Here is a 23,603-nt window from a genome sequence, read left to right as displayed (position 1 = left end):
TAATATCAGCAGCTTTTCATGATGCCGAAAACTTAACTCAATCAAATGCATCTTTTCTGAAATTAATTTAATAGTTAAAATTCTATCTCATTAAAAATTCCTATAAAAACAGTCACCTTGTCAAATTTGACACGGAATTCACGACCACACTCCAGTGGTGTTGATAAGGCATCCAGGTCCTGACCCCAAAAGGCGAAGAACTTTTCAATCCTTAGGCTGCGCAGTGCATGGTACCCTGCATTCCGGACTCCGTACTTCTGCCCCACATTCATGATTTCATTGTAGACATGGAGGGCATACTGAAAAATGAAGCAGGAAAGTCAGAGCAATTGGCTGTCACCGCTGCACCTCCCTCACCAAACTGCCTGATCTTGAAACAGAGGCTTCCCTCCATTCCTCACCCCAAGAACACAAGATGTGTGCAAACCTAAACAACAACTGCCAGTCGGCTATTCAACAATGGCAAGCCCCAATGTGAAGTACAATTCTGGGTATATCTAATGGTGAGAATTTTTTGATATTCTGGCAAATGGTCATTAGAGATTTATCTGGAGCAGGAACCACTTTTTAACCTAGCCCAACATATTCAAAGTTTCTAGTTACAGAGTTAGTTTCTGCCAAACGGCATGGGAATTCAATTACAGTGCCTTGACTGCCAGCTCAGTGGAGGTTAACAGCACAAATTTAAATTTAGACACACAGCACAGTAACAGGCCATTTTGGCCCATGAGTCTGTGCTGCCCAACTGATCTACACTGGTACGTTTTTGAACGGTGGGAAGAAACCAGAGCCCCCAAGTAAAACCCACGCAGACACGGGGACAACGTACAAACTCCTTACAGGTAGCACAGGATTTGAACCCTGGTCCCGATCGTTGGTGCTGTAAAGGCAATGCACTAACTCTCTATGCCAACCGTGCTGCCCCAATTGGGACCAAACTCCTCTGAATGGTCCCATGCGTATCTCACTGAACCATATGCATCCCTTTGAATATGTCAAATGTAACTCTGTAATATTCCCATTGATGAATACCTCCAGATATATATCAATGAGAACTAATGCAATAATAGCACAATGTACTTTTCGAGACAGTTATTGCAATCATAAATCTTATAAACCATGTCACCACACTGCTGATTATTAGACTGAGTGAGAAGTACTCACCTCGATGGGAATGTACAGCATGAAGCCAGGCTCTCCTGTGTGTGTCATACTCATCACCCGGATGCCATTTGCATAACCGACACTCATTTCCTGTTAAATGGAGGAACAGAGTAAATACCAGCATATCCAGTTTCAACATCATTCTTCTCATTAAAGAAAGAGTTCATTCAGATTTATTGATCCTTAAATCAATAAAAATGTCAAATAATCCTACTTTGATACACATGGTAAAAAATATGGCAGGAAATTATTGAATGTATTGGGAGAAAAGTGGGTATTTCGCTAAGAGCTCCATTATGCAATAATGTATTGTTACCCATGAACATGGGGAACAGAATTTTAAACATGGTTACAAAAGGGTGTACGTTGTATAGCAGACTATTACAAAGATGGTGTTTTGATGTCACTTGAACAAATGAGACAGTCCTAAGGTGCACCTAATGGAACCTTTCTACGTGTTCTCTAACTGAGAGCTTTCTTGAGGGAAAGATGGCGACAGGCATTAACTCCTCGGGGAGTTAGTGAAATGGAATGGACACTTTGGATGGGGAATAAACCCAAATTTATTACTAGAATGTATTTTGCTCTTCAGTGTTAAACCTGGTCTGTAGAGATCAAAGGAAGGGTGGGAGTCTAACTTGGGTTTTGCAATATCAGAACAATCCTGGTCTGAGTGGTGCTTGGATAGTGTAACTTCAACTATTAATGTGAGATATGAGCTGGTTCAATATAATTTTTTTTACACCTACTATATCTCACTCCACAGAGGTTGCACAATCTAAGCCAGAAATATCAGAATTGTACTTTAGGTGTGAAATAGAAGAAGGAACATTTTTTCACACAACCTGGTCAAATGTGAAGTTTAGTCCCTTTTGGCAAGAAATTTCTAAAGTACTAACAAAAATTACAAGGGTGGCCTTCCCGGGGGATCCAGAACTTTATTTATTAGGAAATTTTATAGATATAAGCAAAGAGCTCACAGTTTCAAATTTTGTTTGTTAAAATTACACTGGAAGTGGCCAAAAAATGTATTGCAATCACGTGGAAGTTGGAATCTCTTGTTATGGCGAGGTAGAGAGCAGAGATGGATAGTTGTATACCAATGGAAAAAATAACATACAACTTAAGGAACAAGTACAATAAGTTTCTGAAAATATGGCAACCACATTTTCAATAATGCTGCTAAAATCAAAAGTGATCTCTCCCTAGATTCTGAGGTTAATTTAAACTGTGAGCTCTGACAGTGTACGAAAGAATAATAAAGAGGTGTGGGGGGGGGGAAATAAAAGGGGGTAGAGTTAGGATTTTTGTGTGTGTGGCTTTTTGCTTTATTTAAAATTTTATATATATGTATATTTTTGTTAAAATTTTATCATTTAAAATTTTATTTTTATGAAAAATAAAAAATTCCAAAAAAAGTTCAGATTTATTGAAAGAGTGGCATCACATAGAACCCTGAGATTCTCTTTCCTGTGGGCCAGGCAGAATTTATACTTATCCGTAGTGTAAAAAACTACTCAAGAAAAGAAGAGAGAAATGTAAACAAAGAAAGAAATGATGGTGCCACACAGAAAATAAGCATTAAATTAAAAATAATGTGCAAAGCAAGAGTCCTTAAATGAGTCTGAGTCTGTTGTTGAGGAGTCTGATGGTGGAGGGCTAGCGACTGCTCCTGAACCTGATGTTACAAATCTTGTGGCACCTCTGCCTCTTTCCTAATGGCAGCAGTGAGAGGAGAGCATGTCCTGGGTGCTGTGGATTCTTGGTAATTGCTGCTTCTCTCTGACAGCAGTGTTCCATGCAGATTTTATTGATGATGGGGAGAGTTTTGCCTGTAATATATTGAGCTGTGTCCGCTACCTTTTGCAGGGCTTTCCACTCAGAGGTATTGGTGCCCCCATAACAGGCCACAATGCAGCCAGACAGCACACTTTCCAGTACACATCTGTAGAAGTTTGCCAAGGTTTTCAATGTGATATCTAACCAGCACAATCTCCTGAGGAAGTAAAGGCACTGATGTGCTTTCTTCATGGTAATATTCATGTGTTGAGTCCAGGAAATGCCTCTCAGGAATTTAAATTTACTCACCCCAATAATCAAAGAACTGTACACCTCTGGTTTACCCTCCCTAAAGTCTACAATCAGCTTCTTGGTTTTGGTGACATTGAGTGGGAGGTTGTTGTTAGAACACCAATCAGCCAAGTTTTCAATCTCTCTCGTATGTTGACTCATCTCCCCTTTTAATACAATCCACTACCGTGGCATCATTACCAAATGGTGTTGCCGTCGTACCGAGCCACACAGTCATCGGTGTGAAGTGAGTAGAGCAGGGGGCTAAGAACACAGGCCTGTGGTTCTCCAGTACTGATGGAGATTGTGAAGGAGATGTTCTTATCAATTCTTAATGTTTGTGGTCTGGAGGTGAGGAAATCCAGGATCCAATGTAGCCTATAACATAACACAATCCACCCTCCCCTCCATGGACTCCACTTACATCTCCCACTGCCTAGGAAAGATAGTCAACATACTGAAAGACCCATCACACCCCAGGCAGACTCCCTTCTCACTTCTCCAATCAGGGTGAAAGCATGTACTGAGAAAAAGGCAGTTTCTTCCTGCAAACATCACCCTCCTAAATTAACCCCTTACAGTGCTGTCTTGCTGCCCTTGCTTGGTACCAATGGAATTTCCTTTTCTTTGTAATCCTGTGCTTTGTAAATTGTGTTCTTTACATGGCTCTAGGAACCTTAGAGATAACCAGTTAGTCTATTTGCACAAGAATCCTTCTCAATGTACTCAGTATTTTATGACATATAAAGTTAACCAAGTAGAGCTCTTAAAAAATATAATTTAGCAATACGTTGCAGAACACTGTATTACATTTACTAACACAACCATTCAAAATAAACCAAAGGTGCAGGTTCATCTTCTACACGTATATCATCAATAGAAACAGAGCGCAAACAGTCCCAAACAGTAAGTGGATGAGAGCATAACATGAAATATTGTGCAGAATTCCAATTTCTCAAAGGTCCATGACCATAAATTTGATTCCAAATAAGTACACCAGTAGAGTCAATTTTTTGATGGCACTTGGTAAATGCCTAATGATTTATTTCTTCAACCCACCTTACAGAACAGTGAAGGGAAGTGATCTGGAGTCATTGGGACGTAAGACAACTCAGAAAGGACATCCATTGCACGGGGACCAATCAAGTTTAGTGCTAGAGAGGAAGAGAACAATTTCACTATTGTAATAATTGATTTTCTTGCACTAATACCCGAAAACCCACAACGTGGATCAGTTTGCCTGATGAATGATTATGACGTACTGGCTTGGTACCATTGCTAAGTGCCATAGACTTGTGACATCTGTGATGTGGAAAGGGTACAGAGAAAAGCAAACTAAACTTTGATACTTCTAAGTAATCTAACACAAGCCCAAGGAACAGGATTACATCTTCCACAGGCAAGTCAATCCTTGAAATTCAACAATTTCAGACAACCTGGAGGTTGTTTCCTTGTAGTGGTAAGTCTTAAACTCAGGAACTTAAACTCATCACAAGGAAGGAGTTATTTGGATCAGAGATGAGGGCTTTAAATCTCTGGATTTCTCCGCTCAGAGAGCTATCAATGCTCACTTGTTGAGTATAATAAAAGGGGCTCTCTGCAAAATTTTGAAAATAGTAAAATCCCTGATATTCAGAATTTGAGCAACCGGCAGCCACAAAGCAACCAGAAAAAAAATGGAAAATAGGTAAAAAATTACAAAAGTTTAAAACTGGCACGCCTACTGGTCAGTTCACTACTTACACCACACACAATCTCAAGCAACCAGCAAATTCATTTATCAGTTATCTATTAATCCCCATAGGTACCAGATACTGAGGATTTTACTGCAGTAAATTCAGGGAACGTAGATTTAAAGAACAATGTGATCCACAATTTTAATATTAATAATGTAGAATTTATTAAGGTATACTACAGCCTCAGGTTCTTACCCTACTATGACCAGAGCACAACTTCACCTCACCCACCACCACTCCTTCCCCCCAACCTGTTGTACTCATCCAACACAAGATTAGATTTGGGATTAGCTACTTCATGCATATGCAAAAAAGTGAATTTTGACATTGTAGCCAGGGTGCTGTTTAAATTTGCTTCCTGAGATAAAGCAAGAGAACAAGCTCAGGTTTTCAGTTCACCACTTATGAATAACCCTGCTGTGTTAGTTACAAGAGGATAAACTTCCATCTACAGGAAGAAAATTCAGAGCTAAAAATTCAGAAACGTTCTCTATTATATTCTTTCCTATATTGGCCAGTCAGGGCAGGAAGCTTTGAGTAACCAACTGTACCAATCTTAAAAAAGTCCTTCACTCGTTACCACAATGTCATTTATTATTGTTACCCACAATGTCAAACCTCACCAAATGCCATTTGCATCTACTCTGCAAAAATCATCAACTGTGGGGAATAAAATTACAAAGTAAAAGCAGCAAAATGGAAAGAGGAATTACCCATGTGATCAGCTGCTAAACAATGCTGAAGTCATGTCAGAGTTGGACACTCTCTTTCTGCCTCCCTGAATGAAGAGTGTCATTCACCCAGCTTCTCTGATTCAGTTCTAGAAAGGCAGGTAGAGTAAAAGTCCTAAAATCCGGACTGCTCAGGAATTGAGTTGGTCCAGATTTTCAGAATTCTCAGGCAGTACTTTTAAAATTCAAATTTAAGAATAAAGAACAGCTAAATTTTTTCCATACGAAATATAAAGTACGTGATTTCTGTGCATCTGTGGCGCTTATGCACACAAAAGCCCACAAAATTTAAAAAGTTTGAGAGTTTTCGAGAAGCTTGGATTCTCGGGTGGTCCAGATTTCTGGCACCTGGATTTTGGGACTTTTACTGTAATTAAATGAAAAAAACCAAATCCAAGGTTTTGTTTTCTCCCACTGTTAAGTCTTAAGCTTGCTGTCCGGTATCAGGAACTGCAAAGCCATTTTGATAAAATTCTGTGATTATTTTTATTCCCAAAGCAGTGAAACTGAAATATTTGTTCAGCTGAAGAACAAGAACACATTTTTACAGGAAATGCTCCCATGAAAGTTCTTGACAAAACATGGCTGTGACAGGCAACCAACCCGTATGCATACGGTACCTGTGTACTTCCAGGACACATCCTCAAGCTGAAGCTGATTGTCTCTAGGGATATGCTGTTTGAGCCAAGACCAACAGTGCACCTGCTGGTCTGTGGGGGATATGATGAAGAAACTGGGGGAAATAAAAAGCAAACATGCTTGTTAAATTTCATACTATGGAAAAAGAGCATCAACCCACAACAGCTCCTCTGTCTGAATACATCAATCAATAGTATGGAGAACAAACAGATTGCATCTTAATTTACTGCAGTGATTTCAGGTTTCTAACAAACATTTTATCTTGGACCTCTGCTATTACTTGTATATTCATTCTCTTGACTATAAGCCCTCCTCCCATGTAAAACACGAACGTCTGCAGACACCGTGGTTGAAATGAAAACTCAATGCTGGAGAAACTCAGCAGGTCAAATGGTGCCTTTTATATAGCAAAGATAAAGATACAGAACCAAAGTTTTGGGCTTTCATTAAGAGTGGGCTGCTGTACCCTCCTTCTCTTATCATCTATTATCTCCTGCCTTTGGGACTGTGCTCCTCCCCTTGCCCCACCCCACCATTTTGTTTGGGCGCCTGCCTACATTTTTTCATACTTTGATGAAGGGCTCAAACCCAAAATGTTGGTTATGGTTCTTTATCTATGCCACGTAATGGGCACTGTTTGACCAGCTGAGTTTTGCCAGCATTGTGTTTTTACATTAAAACCAAAGAACCAGTCAGCAATAAGTTAATGAAAAAATTAAGTTTACTATCTGACAAAAAAAAAAATCAAAATATAATGAAATGTTCAATGAATGATAGGTTTTGCTCTTTTTTGACAGAGATCTCAACTCTCCAGGAATCGATTCAATTGTTCTCTTACAGCAAGCCAATTTCTTTATTGGCAAATAACAATGTGATGATGTGGCTAAATAAAACAAGGGTACCAGCAACAGGCAAACTGAACACAACATTGTCTCAGCAGGCTTCACTGTTCCACAGTTCAGAACAAGGCAACCTGGCATTGCGAGCCGGGTTCTGCAGAAAGTGCAAAGTCAATCGACAGGATCACAGAAACAGTATAGCAGCTTTATGACACAAGCTCTGCTATTTCATAGAACCCTGCAGCACAGAAACAGGCCCTTTCAACCCTTCAGGTCTGTGTCAAACCATTATTTTTTGCCTAGTCCCACTGACCTGCATCCTCCATACCTCTTCCATCCACATACCTGTCCAAATTCTTCTTCAGTGTTAGAATTGAGCCCGCATTCGCTACCTCACCAGTAGATCGTTCCAAACTCCTACCACTTCTCTGTGTGAAGAAGTTTCTTCTTATGTTCTCCCTAAACATTTCCCCTTTTACTCTTAACCCATGTCCGGTGGTTCGTATCTCACCTAGTGACAACTCTCTGTCTGCCTTATGGTGGACAAAAGTTAAAGAATTTCATGTATGCTACATTCTAAATGTAGTATTATGTGACAATAGTGGAAAAAACCCTATCTACGTTTACTCTGTCTAACCGCCTCATAATTTTAAATAACTCTTATCAAATCTCCTTCCATTTTTCTACGCTCCAGGGTGTCACGAGCCCAGAGGATCCCAAAAACCAGCAGCAGAAATTCACCAAGTTAATTAAACAAAAATATTTTTAATTTAACTTAACCCCCTTCTAAGTCTAAGCGCATGTGTATGTAATGTGTTATGTGTTCAGGAAAGTTCTTTGTTTCGCTGTCCAATCATTCACTTATCACGCCTCCAAGTTCACTGGTATCAGGCAATTTTCCATACTGTGCACAGAATTTAACATTTATGATCTTCACCAGGCTCTGGTGCTTTAACTTAAATTGTTACCATAAAGGAAGGTCTTTGTTGGTTTCAGAGAGAGAGATATTCATTGTTCGCTGGACACACACAACTGATCTCCTTCAATCAGCCACTTCTGTGTCTTGCTGAAGAAACCTGCCCCTTCATGGGCTTTTCCAGAGATATAACCTCTTCTTCCACGTTATCACAAAGAGTTCTTCTTTTTTCCCCTATATCAGGAGAAACACAGTAACCAGCCAATGTCTCTGTAATTGACTAATTACTCTGTAATAGGCTGAACTCGGAACTCAAAACCCAGCTTGAAATGGGGTCTTGCTGCAGGTCTGCAAACTTGCCGTCTTCAACACCAATTGCTGCAGTAAACTGACTGTCTCTCTCTCACCCTCACCACCCCTCCCTCAAAGAATGGCATTTTTTTTCTCTCTGTTTGCAAAACCACATGACCTCTCAGAATAGCAGACTTCAACCAAGAATTTGAATCGATGGCACCAGTTTAGCAATATAAGATTAATCAGTTTCTGAGCCTGTTCAAACATGCTGTTCCTTTAAAAGATGACAGTCCATTTCAATGCTACAACATTAGTCCAATTAACACCTACTTGTGAAGTCTTCACAGGCACTCTTCATGGTTTCTGCATGGTCCCTCCTGGGACCCAGGTACGTTTAATAGGTCAAATGTGCTCCCAGCACCTTTCAACCTGCAGCGGATTCACCCCATTAAATTGCCAACCCGGCGATTTAAGGAGGATCTCGCCCCATGATGATGTAGTGAGTGACGCATCACTCATTCACCAGATGAAGTGAAGTAAAAGATTTTAACTGGACTCTTCCTGGGAAGCATGTTTAAACCACATTATAATATGCCCTTTCCTGACCTGCACTGCTGAGTTCCTCCTCTACATTTGAACTTGGCGCCAACATGCTGCCCGGCAACGCACGCAAGCACTGACGTCACCGGAATAATTGGGTTGGCCATTTTCGTTTTCAAGTCGCCAGTGGACGAGATCTATAAGCTTAACTGGGTTTCCTGACTACCTCCAAGGTAGGGCAGGGACCCAGTTGATTTAGGAGCACACTGACTGGGTCGGATTCTTTCAAACTGCCTTGTAAAATAGGATTAACCGGGCAAATTTCCTAGTTAACCCCATTTTACAAGGCACCTTGAAAGTGCCTAATGGTAGACATGGCATCCACACTCAGGCATGGCTCTTGTATTTCAAATGAGATGTCTTTTGTGAAATGTTACTGTCTCTTGTGGAATGTAAATTAATACCTAAACCCCCACAATGTAACTTTACCCCTTAATACAACTATGGAATAAAATATATTTCAACTTAATCTGTAGCAAGGGAATAAAGTGCTAACCTGTTTAATACAGTTCCTTACGTCCAGTTAACATCCTAGTAAATCTTCCCAGCACTTTTTCTATTTTATTGATATCTTTCCTCAAGTTTGGTGACCAAAACAGCACTCTATACTCCAAATTTGGCCTCACCAATGTCTTATATAACTTTACCATAGCATCCCAACTCCTACGCTCAATACTTTGATTTATGAAGGCCAATATGCCAAAAGCTCTCTTTTTAATCCTATCCAGGGAATTTTATGTATTTGTATTTCCAGATCTGTCTGTTCTACCGCACTCCTCAGTGCCTTACCATGTACTGTGTATGTCCTTTCTTGGTTTGTCCTTCCAAAATGCAACACTTCACACTTATCTAGATTAAATTCCATCTGCCATTTTTTCTAGCTGCTCCAGATCCCTCTTCAAGCTTTGAAAACCTTCACTGTCCACAACACTTCCAATCTGCAAACTTGCTGATCCAATTTACCACATTATCATCCAGATCATTGATATAGGTGACAAACAATGGTCCCCGCCTTCATCAGAATTCAACAGGACCTAATTAATCAGTCTAAGGAACATTTTCTACCCTTGGCATTGAGTTTAATTCTCAAATAGAACAGCAAAACAGTTCCACTTTCTGCTAAGATTCCACAGAAGGAAGCTGTAGCCCTGATGTTCAGCAGTGATTTTAATTGACAACATGACAAGTACCTGCGTTTGCTGATCCGCACAACACTGCAGTCATTCTGGTAGCCACCACGATCGTTCAGCATTCCTGTGTGTACAATGTGTCCCACAGGAACATCCAAGTCATTGGAGCAGAGGTGCTGCAAAATCTCGAGTGCCTGGTCACCTGAGGACTGGATGAAATGGCCAGATTGTAATATGAATACCGTATATGTTGGTGTATAAGGCAGTATTTGAATCTTAAAAATTTCACCCCAAAACCAGGGGTCATCTTATATGCCAAGTATAAAATCTGATCCTTAACAGTGAAGTTTCAGTGCTTCCCCGTGCCAAGAATAGAATCCGAACCTTAACACTGAAGTCTCAGTGCTCCCCTACGACATGCATAAAATCCAAACTTTAACAGCAAAGTCTCAGTGCTCCTCGCAGGGTCCACCCAGTTTGACGGCTGTTGGGTCAGTCCAGGCTTTGAACGGCCTGTTAAAGGAGCCGACAGTGGTTTATTTTAAAATATGCTAATAAAATTTAAACCTTTACTGGATAATTTGCTTTTGAAATATTGTGGCAGCATCATCCACTGGTCAATGGGATGGTTGGTAAAGGATTTTTGGGACAGTGAGACGGGGTAATGTTATACAGCAAGTATAGCTCAAAACCTATTATTTTAAGTGGAAATCTGAAGTTGTCTTTTACACCATTTGTCATATATGCCAACATATATGGTACTCACACTTGCACAGTGAAAACCTAATTAAAATTCCCAATTTTTAGGCATATTTTCCAAAGTGCCAGAAATTTTAAAAAATTGTTAGATGTGATGCTTCGATTTTACTCCTCAATTTCAGACTGTGCAACTGACAATATTTTGGCATTAGCTACAAACATCAGAAACTGCTACACTGGGGAAGAATGGCTGGGATATTTCATGGCAAGATCTTTATAAAATGGTTGCCAGTTCTACCAACAGATCTATTACTGTATATTCTTGGCAGAGAAGTTTCAAATTACCTCACAATGTTTTCAGTCATTAACACTTGGCTCCACATTGTTAGATACAATGCAGAGATGGCTTCCATTGTAGCCTGTTGCACATACTCCAGATCAAGAGGAAACTAACCCAAGTAATCACTGCATAACCAATGCATAGAATTACAAAAAAGATTGCACAAAGGTTTTTTGTTTAAAATCCAAGTGAGTTTTCATCTCTACACATTTTTATAGGCAAATATAATCAGAGAAAGAGAGAGTGAAGACAAAAAATGATGCACCAGTTAGATGCATCTCTGCTGTGGATAAATTTCTACTGTTTATAAAAGATGGAATAAGTGAACACCAAAGATGGCTAATTAGGGATGACCAGCAGTATTTTGTGAAGAACCAGTTGTAACAAACAGGTGAGAAGAATTATTCAAGAGAATAACAAGAATAGAAATGAAGCCACTTGATAAGGTCACACAGGGATGAGAAATTAAGACTCGAGTATAAAAGGGAATATAGTTTAAACTAACAACATATGTGACTATGATAACAATGTTTTTGTCATGTATTAATTTTTAGCAGAAAAACCTTCATATTGAAAACATTTTAACGTGTATATTTTTAAGAAATGTCCACAAAAACTATGCATTACAAAGTTTTCAACAATCACTAAAGTCTCAAACTCATTCACGGCATTACCATTTCATCTACAAATGAAAAAACGGGCAATACGAGGCACACAGACTTTGAGACCATATGCCAGATTGTGCTTTATTACTCATTTTTCATTTATTAATCAAAAATTCAATTAGTCACATCTGGATATCCAAGTAAACATGTCAGTAATGTACTGGATGAATTTAGAATAAAAAAAAGCATCAAGTAGTGCAGCTTTTTTTTTATTGTTTTACAGATTGCTGTGATAAAGCTGCTGTTCAGCAGGGACCTGGGACTCATTTCCATTTTCTAATTGATTTTGACAAACCCAAAAGGAATGGTATTTGCTAATCATGTCAGGTTAAGAGGAATGTCAGATTGAACTGACTGAAATCTAAAGGAAAAATCAGAGAGTGTCGGATGGAGTTCTGGGAGTGAGTTCTAACGAAGGGTGCTGGTGCTCAGTAGACCCCAGACAGCAGTAACAGAGACAGAGGGAGAGTGCAGGGAAATTATAGGCTCAATAGAATAGTTTGTGCAATTCCACGTATGCTGTTCTAGGGGAACTATTACAATCTTGGGAAGAGTACGAGAAGCATTTAATAGAATGTCATAAATTATATGTCAAAAATCAGTTTTCCACTGCAACAATGAATGTGTTTGGATGGGATCAAATAAATATTTAAATCTGGAGAGGCTTAGATAAGCTTGATAAGAACTGGCATTTGCTATTTCCCAGTTCTCTGGCAGATCACAGCCAGTACATCTGCAACTCCAACCTAATGTTCCCCAACAAAAGATGTGTCAAATATGGACAAGGTGACTTCCCAACTTTCCAGTATGAGCTCTGCTTTAATTTTATTTAGTCATTTTTGCATCACTGCCATCTCCCCTTTCTCTGTTAATTTTCCAGTACTTCAATTGTGCTCCAGGTTAATAAGATTTCTCATTTCTCTCTTTACTACCCCATGGTACACATCAAAGAGTTTGGGTTCATTTTTGTGTTAATTACTCCTCACTCATATTCTTTCTTTATCCTTATTTCCTCAACAATCCTCCTGACAGTTTTCTATATTCAACCTGGTTCTCAGCCAGAGAGAATGCATCTAACTGACCTTTCAGCTACAGATGATTTTTTAGTCTTTTTAAAACCTCATTTCTGATACCATGATAGGAGTTTACCAGATGTATTTTGAAAATCCACATTTTCACTATGCATCATATTCCTTTTAATCTTGATCCAGCCCTTTCAATGGAAACTTACACTAAGTTCAAACTTGGTGAAAGACGACATGTCAATTACACAGACAGCCTCCTTGCAGCATGTAACCTCGGCTCCGACTATGTCAAACCAATCAGGTTTGTAGAAGGTCTTCCTCTGGTCCAATTCCAGCAAATCTGATAAGATAAAAGAAGGAATTTCAGAGAGATTTTGTGTGCAAGAAAAAGGAGGAGGAGGGGAGCCAATCTGCTCCTTAATTTGACCCCCCCCATTCAATATGAGCATGGCTGTTCTCAATTCCCCTTCATATTTTGAAAATGTATCTACTTCTGGGCGGCACAGTTGGAGTAGCAGTTGGCACAACATTGTTACAGCGCCTGCGATCAGGACTGGGGTTCGAATCCCACACTGTAAGGAGTTCATACATTCTCCCCATGTCTGCATGGGTTTTCCCCAGGGGCTCTGGCTTCCTCCCACCATTTGAAATATACTGGAGGTGTAGGTCAATTGGGTAGCACTGACTCGTAGGCCGAAATGGCCTGTTACCGTGCTGTAAATTTCCTATTTAAATATTGCATTAATGTAGACTTCACATCCTGCTGGGATAGAGAATTCCAGAAGTTCACCATTCTCTGCACGAATTTCCTACACATTTAAAGGATAGACCAGCTTCAGCAGTACTGAGGCATGGACAAGAAACGAGACAAAGACTGAGATGACAGGCTGTTAGAGGACATCAGAGTCAGTTTGCTCAGATTATAAAAGAGCTTGAAGAATTGTAAATCTAGGGCTCAATGATAGGCGTGTTTCATACCTGGATACAGCATCATTTTAATTATCTGAGGGGCTAGGTTGGCAATTCATTTCTTGGTAGGTCCAGTGCTGCTCCTGCTATGTTCATCTCCCATCTGAGTGCGAGGGATGTGCTGATCTACGAGGTTATAGATTGTGGCAGTGTGCTTTTCTGCCACTGATAGTCCACAGTGGCTCATGATATCCTGTTTGAGTTTCCAGATTTGACTCAACCCCATTTAAACATAACATAATGAAAGATGCCCTAAGTAAAACACGATTTTATCTCCAGAAGAACTGTATAGAGGACACTTGCTCTAGAGCTTGAAAAGGCAAATTTATGTAAAACACAGATACATGGTGAGAAAAAGGCCACATGGGTTTATCTTTCACGTCAGTTAGCTCACTCTCTTAGTTGGCTAGCTTTGCCCAAAATTGGTAGAGAATCAGGAGAAACACAGATTGACTGAGACAGAGCTTCAAATGCATAATTATTATAAGTACAGGATGAAGTGACTATAAGTAAAATGAAAAATAATTTTTGAACTGACATGCTCGCAAAAAAACTCATGATTTTAATAGAGCAAATAAGGTTAAACTACAGTAAAATCAGGACTCAATCAGAAACTCAAACAGCCAGCAAAAAAAAGAAAATAGATAAATTAAAATTTAAAAAAAAGTTTAAAATTGCAAAAGTGGATGTTCTCTAAAGCAACACACAACCCCTTGGGAACAAACATTCAGCCAGCGGAGTGCCCCGCCAGCAGCAGATGTTTGAAAAATGTTTCGATAAAGTTATGTTTGAATCAAATGGCAGTGCCCAGGATAAAAAGCCAGTCGATGCCACTCACCGTTTGGGTGACTCTCCCAAAGGGTCTCCCTAACCCTGCCTAGTAAGAGTGCAAATTTTTATTAGCATTAGGTATGTTATTCAGGCTTTATCTGTAAACTTGGGGGAGGGAGGGTTTAATTTTGGTCAGCATAGCGGCAAACACAACACTGCTACAACGCCAGTAACCGGGGTTCAAATTTAAATTTTGTAAGTTATGCAATTACATAATTAAAGACTACTCTACTGATTTTTTTTCCCCAAAATTACTTCACATTTTGCACTGTCTTTTGTCTTTTAAAAGGTGTAGTTGTTAGCCATTGTAAGAGTGAATCTCAGTCAACTGGAAAATTTATATTTCTGGTTTCCGCTATCCCCCTAGGTGTCAGATAATGGGGATTTTACTTAGAGTAGTGAGAGGGTCAATTACTGGCCAAGATTTCATGAGATCAGCAAAATAATACAAGAGACAACAGGTTGACACTTTACTATGTTTCAAAGCAGAGAACAAGAACAGGCAAAAGGTTTCCTCTCTGACAACATTTACCAGGAGCATTGCTTAAATAGGACTCAGAGAATTAGAGAAGACCCTTTCCATCCAGCGCACAGTATCTTTGACCCACTACATCAAGGAGGAGGTACAGGAGCATCAAAATCAGAGCTGCCAGGCTGGGAAATAGCTTGTTTCTGCAGGATGTGAGATTGCACTATCCTGTAACCAAGTAAATCATCCCAAAACATCTATATATATTTATTTTAAAAATATAGCTTTATCACCTACCTTATCCACTCCTCTTAATCAGAAATTTTAATAATAATTAATGATTGTATATGTTAGCATTATTATTGTATATTAAATGGTAATGTTTTCTTCTTTTCCTTTCTTTTGGGTGGGGGGTTGGCTAGAAAAAATATACAAGTATTTTTTGTATCTTGGATATAGATATTTGATTAATGTTTTATTCATTAGTTTTCTTTCTGTAATGATACAAATAATTTTTTCAAAAAAAATAGCTTTTTAAATATATATATATATATATATATATTTTATGTTCTGTGTATTGTGTATGCATGTGGGTGCACCATAGTCCAGAGAAATTATGTTTCTTCAGGTTGCATATGTACATTCAAATGATAATAAGTTTGAACTTGAAAGGCAGAAAAGTGTTCAGATTTATTGGAAGACAATGGGTCAGGACACGATGATTAGATTACTTCAGTTAAGGCATACAACTCATAGTGGGGTTCCTTAGCTGCACATGCTCACAGCAGATTACAAGTAGATTTGAGCAGCAAAAGTAATTGGATTACAGAGTTCAGTATTCAATGCGGACAAACAATATTAATGTCAATTAAAAGCAGAGCCACTGCCGCCTTTGTTACATCTCTGGTTGCTCAAAAGGGTACATACAAGTTTGAAATGTTCACCTGATGCAGTGGATACTGCAAAGGTGACAAATATTTCAGGGGAAACATTGAATAGGCTAGCATACAGTAAAAATAAATAACCCAGGCTCGTGGCTTCAGGACACAAAATACAGTAACAAAGATAGACAAGCAACTTTCCACATCTTAGTTCACATTTTTTTTTAATCTGAAAAGGTGCCAAGGTAGTCCCATTACCCTTAAGTCAGAAGAATACAAGTTCAAATCCCATTCCAGAAACTTGAACACAAATGTTAGGCTAACACATCACTATAGTACCAAAGGAGCCCACACACCTGAGGGAAGACAGTAAAATACAAGTGCTGCCATTTGAATACACAAGATCCCATAGCATGGTTCTGAAGAGCAGAGATCTTCTCAAATATCCTAAGTTGTTTTATCTACCCAACACCACTGAAACAAACTACATCATTATTGACATTACTTCTGTGGCAACAGTGCACAAAATGATCTGCTGCATTCCCTTCATTACAACATCTTACAATCACAACATCTTACAATCAGGCAAGCCTAAAGAAGTCTCTGACAGAAGATCTGTGCAACCAGAGGACCCAACATACTTGACCACTGTTACATTACCATCATGAACGCCTAACATGCCATCCCACGCCCACATTTCAGCAAGTCTGATCACCTGGCCGTACTTCTACTCCCGGCGTACAAGCAGACACTGACAACTATAGCACCAGTGTTGAAGACAGTGGAAGTATGGTCGAGGGAGCTGGAGGAGCTTCTGCAGGACTGCTTTGAATGGGTGGACTACACAATATTCAAGGATTCATCTTCAAACTTGAATGAATATACCACGGATGTCACTGACTAATCAAGAACTGCACGGATGAATGTGTGCCCATACATACCGGGTGTACCCCAACAAGAAGCCATGATGAATAAAGGTTTGCAACCTGCTGACGGATAGGTTGATGCTATTTAAGACCAGTGATCCACATCTCGACGGGACATCCAGGTATGACCTATGGACGGCCATCTCAGCAGCAAAGAAGCAAATCCAAGGGAGACTAGAAGTAGTCATAACCTCGCCAGCTATGCCAGGGCTTACAGAACAATACATCCTACAAGGTAAAACCTAAAAACACAAATAGTTATATGTTTCACTCCCTGATGATGCTGAACACCTTTTATGCTCACTTTGAAAAGGAGAATTCAACAGTTCCAATGAGAATCCCTTCACATGATGGAGATCTTGTGATTTGTGTCTTAGAAGTCAACGTCAGAACATCTTTTAAGATGATGAACTCTCAAAGGTTTCAGGCTCTGATGGCATACCTAGCAGGGTACTGAAAATCTCCGCCAACCAACTAGCCAGACATTTTCAATCTCTCTTGTTGCATTCGGAGGTTCCCACCTGCTTCAAAAGGGCATCAATCATCCTGGTGTCCTAGAAGAGCAGAGTGAGTTGCCTCCATGACCATCGCCCAGTAGCACTAACACCTACTGTAATGAAATGACTCATACCCAAGTGAAGACCAGGACCCACTGCAATTTGCCTACCATCACAACAGTTCCTCAGCAGATGCAATCTCACTGGCACAACAGCAACACGTGCATCAGGTTGCTTTTCATTGATTGCAGCTCAGCTTTCAACACCATCATCCCCTCAGTACTGGTCGGCAAGCTTCAAAACCTCTCTCCAACTCATCGGAGGACCACAGTCAGTGCAGTTAGGTCACAATGTCTCCTCACTGACAATCAACACAAGAGCACCTTAAGAATTCAGGGTTAGACCACTGCTCTGCTCTTGCTACAGCCATGATTTGTGTGAGGCACAATCCAAATGGCACCTACAAATTTGCCTAGATACCACAGTTGTCGACAAAATCACAGAGGACAAAGAAGAAACTCACAGGAGTGAGTTAGCTCAGCCAGATAAATGGTGCCACAACAACCACCTTGCATTCAGTGTGAACAAAACTAAGGAACTGATTGTGGACTTCAAGAAGAGGCAACCAGGAGAACACAAATCAGTCCTCATCGAGGAGTCAGCAGTGGAGAGGGTAAGGAACAGCAAATTCATGTGTGTTAACATCTTTGAAGATCTATCCTGGAGTCATCATGCCAATGCAATCATGAAGAAGACTCACCAGTGGCTATATTTCGTTAGGAGTTTGAGGAGATTTGGTACATCACCAAAGACTTGCAAATTTCTACAAGTGTACTCTGGAGAGCATTCTGACTGGTTGCTTGGAGATGCAAATACACAGGGCAGGGAAAGGATATAGAGGGTTATGAACTCAGCAAGCGCCATCATGGACATTAGTCCATTCCATTAAGGACATCTTTAAGAGGTGGCCCCTCTTCTAAATGCTACCATCAGGAAGGAGCCTGAAGATGAACAGCTTCTTCCCTGCCTCCATCAGATTTCTGAATGGACAATGAACCACAGCTGCTACCTCACTATTTTTCTCTTCTTTTCCACTAATTATTTATTTTTAAATAGGGAATTGAGGGAAGTGTAATTTATAGCAATTTTTACTCCTCTAATGCACAAGACAGCTGTCGCAAAACAACAAATTTCTTGGCACGTGTTCATGACAATAAACCTGATTCTGATTCCAATTCTGATCTTTCAACAGCTATAGAACTTCACTTTTGAATTAACATTTTATCAAAATGCATTAAACTTCATGAGGACATCTCTACATCTCTGCAGTCAGTTACTAGTTATCAGTGTAATTATCAGTTAATGTTACAATTCAGGATTGGCAATCTATGCCAGAGAATTTAATGCAACTACCCAAATTGACATTAACTAGCAAATCATTTCATGATATACGATGAAATGTATGATACACACTCACCTTTCCCAGGAGGGATGAAATGTTTAGCTCTCTCAAAGCCATGCTTTTCCATCCAGCGAGCACCCTGTGCATCCAGACGATCATACAATGGAGAAGTTCTGAGCTGTCGGCCAGTTTGAAAATCCCAGCGGGGAACTTTCAGGTCATACATGAGAGCTGCCAATGGAAAAGGGAATCAAAGATGAGAAGCTTTCAACAAATATCTGACCCACACCTGCCTCCCAAAACCCTACAAGAGTTATTGTGCACACTCCAGCAAGTAAGTTTGCAGATCAAAATGACATCCAAATTACAACTGCTCTTTTAATCGACAGTGAACTAGGTGAATAAAACCGCAAAAAACTATTTATTCATGCTTTTAAAACAGAAGCACTGAACACATCAGGTATATCAGGTCCTTTGTGAATAGTTGATTGTCCATTAACTTAAAAATAATTATCGCAGGTCAATGAAACATCCAGCATCAATATAGAAAGGAAGGATTGCTGACACAAAACATTGACTGTGTTTTCTTTCCACAGATGCTGCTTAACCATTGAACAATAGAACATTACAGCACAGAAAACAGGCCCTTCAGCCCTGGCGACAGCAATTGGGACCAGGGTACGAATTCTGTGCTGTCTGTAAGGAGTTTGTACATTTTCCCCATGTCTGTGTGGATTTTTTCCAGGGGCTCAGGTTTCCTCCCACTGTTCAAAAAAAAACACCGGAAGTTGAAGATCAATTGGGTGGCCTGTTACTGTGCTGTGTGTCTAAAAATATAATAATTCCAGTCTGTGCTGAACTATTATTCAGCCTAGACTCACTGAAATTCACCCAGTCCACAACCCTCCATACTTCTTCCATCCATGTACCTGTCCAAAATGTTCTTAAATGTTAAAATTGAGCCCACATTGACCACTTCAGTTAGCAATTCATTCCATACTCTCTGTGCAAAGAAAATCCCTCCCAAATGTTCCCCCTAAACTCCCTTTCACCCTCCACCCAAGCCCTCTGGTTTGCATTTACTCTACTATACCCCTCATAATTTTGTACACCTCTATCAAACCTCCCCTCATTCTTCTACACTCCAGGGGATAAAGTCCTAACCTGTTTAACCTTTCCCTGTAACTCAGTTCATGTCCTGGCAACAACAGATAAATCTTCTCTGCACTCTTTCAATCTATTTGATATGTTTCCTGTAGGTAGGTGACCTATCTGCACACAATACTCCAAATTTGGCCTCACTAATGTCTTATACAACTTTACCATAACATCCCAACTCCTGTACTAATATTTTCATTTATGAAGACCAATGTGCCAAAAGCTCTCTTTACTACCTGCGACACCACTTTCAGGGAACTATATATCTGTATGCCCAGATTCTTCTGTTCTACCACTCTCCTCAGTGCCCTATCATTTACTGTGAATGTCCCATCTTGATTGTCCATCCAAAATGCAACACATCACATTTGTCTGCGTTAAATTCCATCTGCCATTTTGTAGCCATTTTTTCAGCTGGTCCGGATCCCTCTGCAAGCTTTGAAAGCCTTCCTCGCTGACCACTACACATGCACTCTTTATGTCATCTGAAAATTTGCTAATTCAATTTACCATAATTATCAAAATCATTGATATAGATGACAAACAACAATGGACCCAGCACCAGTCCTTGAGGCACACCATGAGTCAGAGAGGCAAACATCTGGTACCACTCTGGCAGTGAATTAATACCATAAATACCAAGCAACTGAACCTTTCTGACTAACCTCCCTTGCAGGACTTTGTCAAAGGCCTTTGTAAAGTCCATATAGACAACAGCCTTTTCTTCATTAACTTTCCTGGTAACCTCTTCAAAAAACTCTACAAGATTGTTAAACCAGTGGTGATCTGCCAGCATTTGTATATTTATTACATCGGATCTCTTGCCCTTCTGCTTTTTCCTTTCATTTATTCCTTTCTGATCTCTCACCAAGAAAGCTGTCTGGAATTCTTCAACATCAAACAATAGACGGGCATTCAGAGCGCTGCTGGGTGTTACAAAGCAAGAGGACAATTCACATTGGTGGCTGCAGCAGCAAAAAGGTGACTGACTCAATCTGCTTCTGCCTTCTTCCTGCAAGACAATGGGAGCCAAACAGAATTCTGGAGCAAAGGCAGGAGCCTACATTCTATTTCTCTTGCATTGGCGATAGTGGAACACCACAGCACAGCAACCTTCCTCTCCCTATATTTGTCACAAAGTTACTGCTCTTGTATTCAGAACAAAAGGCCCAAATGCGCCATGAGGCTTTCAAACACTCCTCATTTACACGTCAGTTGTCTGTGGACTTACGCATCACCTCCATGACACGATGTCGAAGGAATGTGCGGCTGCTCTGGAGCACTCCAAAGCGCTTGATGTCTAATGGCCAGATGTTTGCAGAAGGGTATCCATGGACCATCCATTCAGCCAAATATCTGCAGAACATAAGAGAACACTAGGTCAAAGACCAAGCAGTACAACCGTGGCTGATCAAAGGAACTGCTCTCCATGGACCATCCATTCAGCCAAGTATCTGCAAAACACAGGATAACACTGGGTCAAAGACCAAGCAGTACAACTGTAGCTGACCAAAGGAACTGCTCACACTAACCATCTGAGAATCTCATCTGTACAAAGCAATATTTATTTATTTTTACAGATTTAATACTTCTCCTGCATATGATTTTTTTTAGATTTTGGATGTATTGATTGTATTGTATTGTGTTGTGTCTAGTTGTGTGTCTGCATGTTTTTGCACTGAGGACTGGAGAATGCTGCTTCATCGGGTTGTACTTGTACAATCAGCTGACAATAAACTTGACTTGAAGGACTAAAATGGCAATTGTTTCTTCTACAGGTACATAATCCTTTATTTGGACATCTAAAATCTGGCAAGCTCCAAAATCCGGCAACTGGGGAGAGAGACAGCAGCGCAAGTCAGGCGGGCAAGGGGGAGAGACCAGCAGCGTGAGGCGGACGGGCGAGACCAGCAGCGTGAGGCGTGCGGGCGAGGGGGTGGGGTGAAACCTGTATCGTGAGTCAGGTGGGCAAGGGGAGATGGCAGCTCAACTGGAAGGAGGTAGGGGTCAATACAGCAGCACAATTCGGGTGGGCTTAAATCTGGCTTTCCAAAATCCGGAAAAATGCGAAATTCGGAACACACTGTCCCCCAAGGGTTCCGGATAAAGGATTGTGTACCTGGACATAACTTTCAAAATTTGGTTCTGTTGAAGTAAAGAAAGAAATGATGATAGAGCTGTATTTATTCAATTAGATCACTATTATACTTTTTCTTTACAAGTACTTGTTCAGCCACAGCAAGTAGTTTTACTGTACCTGTAATTAAAGGGGATCTGCTCAAATAAGTGGGTTAATGCAATGAGATACCATTCAAGGGACAGTGTGCTCTTACTACATGCACTGCCTTAACAAAGCACTCAGCAATTTGAATGAGATCAAATTAATTCGCCAAAAAAATTAATTCACCAAGCACCGGAGACTTTACACAATGAGTGGTGTAAAAGTGGACACTCTTTATTGTATAGAGAATAAGAAATGAAATGTAAATGTTCCCTTCACCAATAGTCCCAGTCAACACTATATGCTACTGGCACAGGCACAATGCAGTGGCACACCTGGCAGATCTGATACCCTGATCACGGGCAGTTTTCTCCACATCCCAAACCTATGAGTTGGTAGGTTAATTGACTGCTGTACTTTAGTCCTAACGTGCTGCCTAGTTGGGAAGAGTCGATAAGAATGTGTGGAAAATTTTACAAATGGGATTATGTTTCTGTGCTGCACTATATGACACATCTCATATCTGCCAGAATATAAAAACACAAAGCTGGGGAATATCAGCAGGTCAAACAGGGAACTTTATAATATCAAAGATAAAGATACAAAATGAACGTTTCAGGTTTGAGCCCTGCATCAAGGTATGACCCAGAATGTTTAAGTGGAGGAAGGAGAGGTTACAAAGGGAATCTGATGTTTTAATTTAGATTAAGCCCATCATCTCCTGCCTCTGCTGCATGGCCTCATGCCCTGAGCGATCGAAAAGCACGCCCATTTCCACTCACTTCCCTGCTCCACCGGCGAAGGACGAGCCACTGGAGTTCATTCCCGCCAACACAAAGTAGTTCTGCACAGCTGCTGACTCTCCCATGATGCACCGCATATCGGCAGTGAAGGACTCAGGACAGTTCACCAGCTTCAGGATCTCCGTGGCCTCCAAGGAGGGCATCCGCCGAAGCAGCGCACTCAGCAGTGGCTCTGAGAACACAGGAGAGTCATAACAATAAATCAACAAAGGTACAATCATTGTTCAACCATGTCCTTCTGCCTTTCTGGTGGGTGAGAGCTTATTTTCTTCATCCTCTATCCTGCCTGAAGATTCTCGCTCTTTCTTGGGTTCTGCACCACCCCAGCCAAGAAGCCATTTTTCAAGTGAACATCATCAAGCTCAGTTTTCTCCACAAATGTCCAACCTTCTGCTGAGTTTTCAAACACATAAACAATGGGATGAGTGGCCTCCTCTTATAGATAGTGAAGACTCACCAGATTGATTCCCAGGATTGGGAGAGGGGGGGGGGGGTAATGGTAAAATTCGTCCTATGAGGGGAGATTTTGTTACATGGGTGGTTAATCCAAGAAAGCCATGGAAGCTCAGTTGCTTCATATATTTGTGATTAATTTGGA

The 23,603-nt window shown here is 40.4% G+C and overlaps 1 protein-coding gene across 4 annotated transcripts in view; it reads right to left on the bottom strand.

Moving 5' to 3' along the window:
* pdpr (pyruvate dehydrogenase phosphatase regulatory subunit) overlaps positions 1-23,603 on the bottom strand; it is a 63,349-nt gene that overhangs the window by 4,747 nt on the left and 34,999 nt on the right. For all 4 annotated transcript variants that reach the window (XM_069901163.1, XM_069901162.1, XM_069901161.1 and 1 more), the window contains exons 9-17: positions 22,985-23,177; positions 21,213-21,337; positions 18,899-19,054; positions 13,055-13,188; positions 10,180-10,328; positions 6,322-6,434; positions 4,294-4,388; positions 1,165-1,254; positions 117-299 (exon numbers count right to left, since the gene is read on the bottom strand). In XM_069901163.1, the coding sequence (XP_069757264.1) occupies positions 117-299; positions 1,165-1,254; positions 4,294-4,388; positions 6,322-6,434; positions 10,180-10,328; positions 13,055-13,188; positions 18,899-19,054; positions 21,213-21,337; positions 22,985-23,177 (1,238 nt within the window). The remainder of the gene's footprint in view (positions 1-116; positions 300-1,164; positions 1,255-4,293; positions 4,389-6,321; positions 6,435-10,179; positions 10,329-13,054; positions 13,189-18,898; positions 19,055-21,212; positions 21,338-22,984; positions 23,178-23,603) is intronic.

This window comes from Narcine bancroftii, chromosome 10 (assembly GCF_036971445.1).
Source record: "Narcine bancroftii isolate sNarBan1 chromosome 10, sNarBan1.hap1, whole genome shotgun sequence".
Lineage (NCBI taxonomy): Eukaryota > Metazoa > Chordata > Chondrichthyes > Torpediniformes > Narcinidae > Narcine > Narcine bancroftii.
Note: the sequence above shows the minus strand (reverse complement) of the source record. Positions and strands in the feature narration are given on the sequence as shown.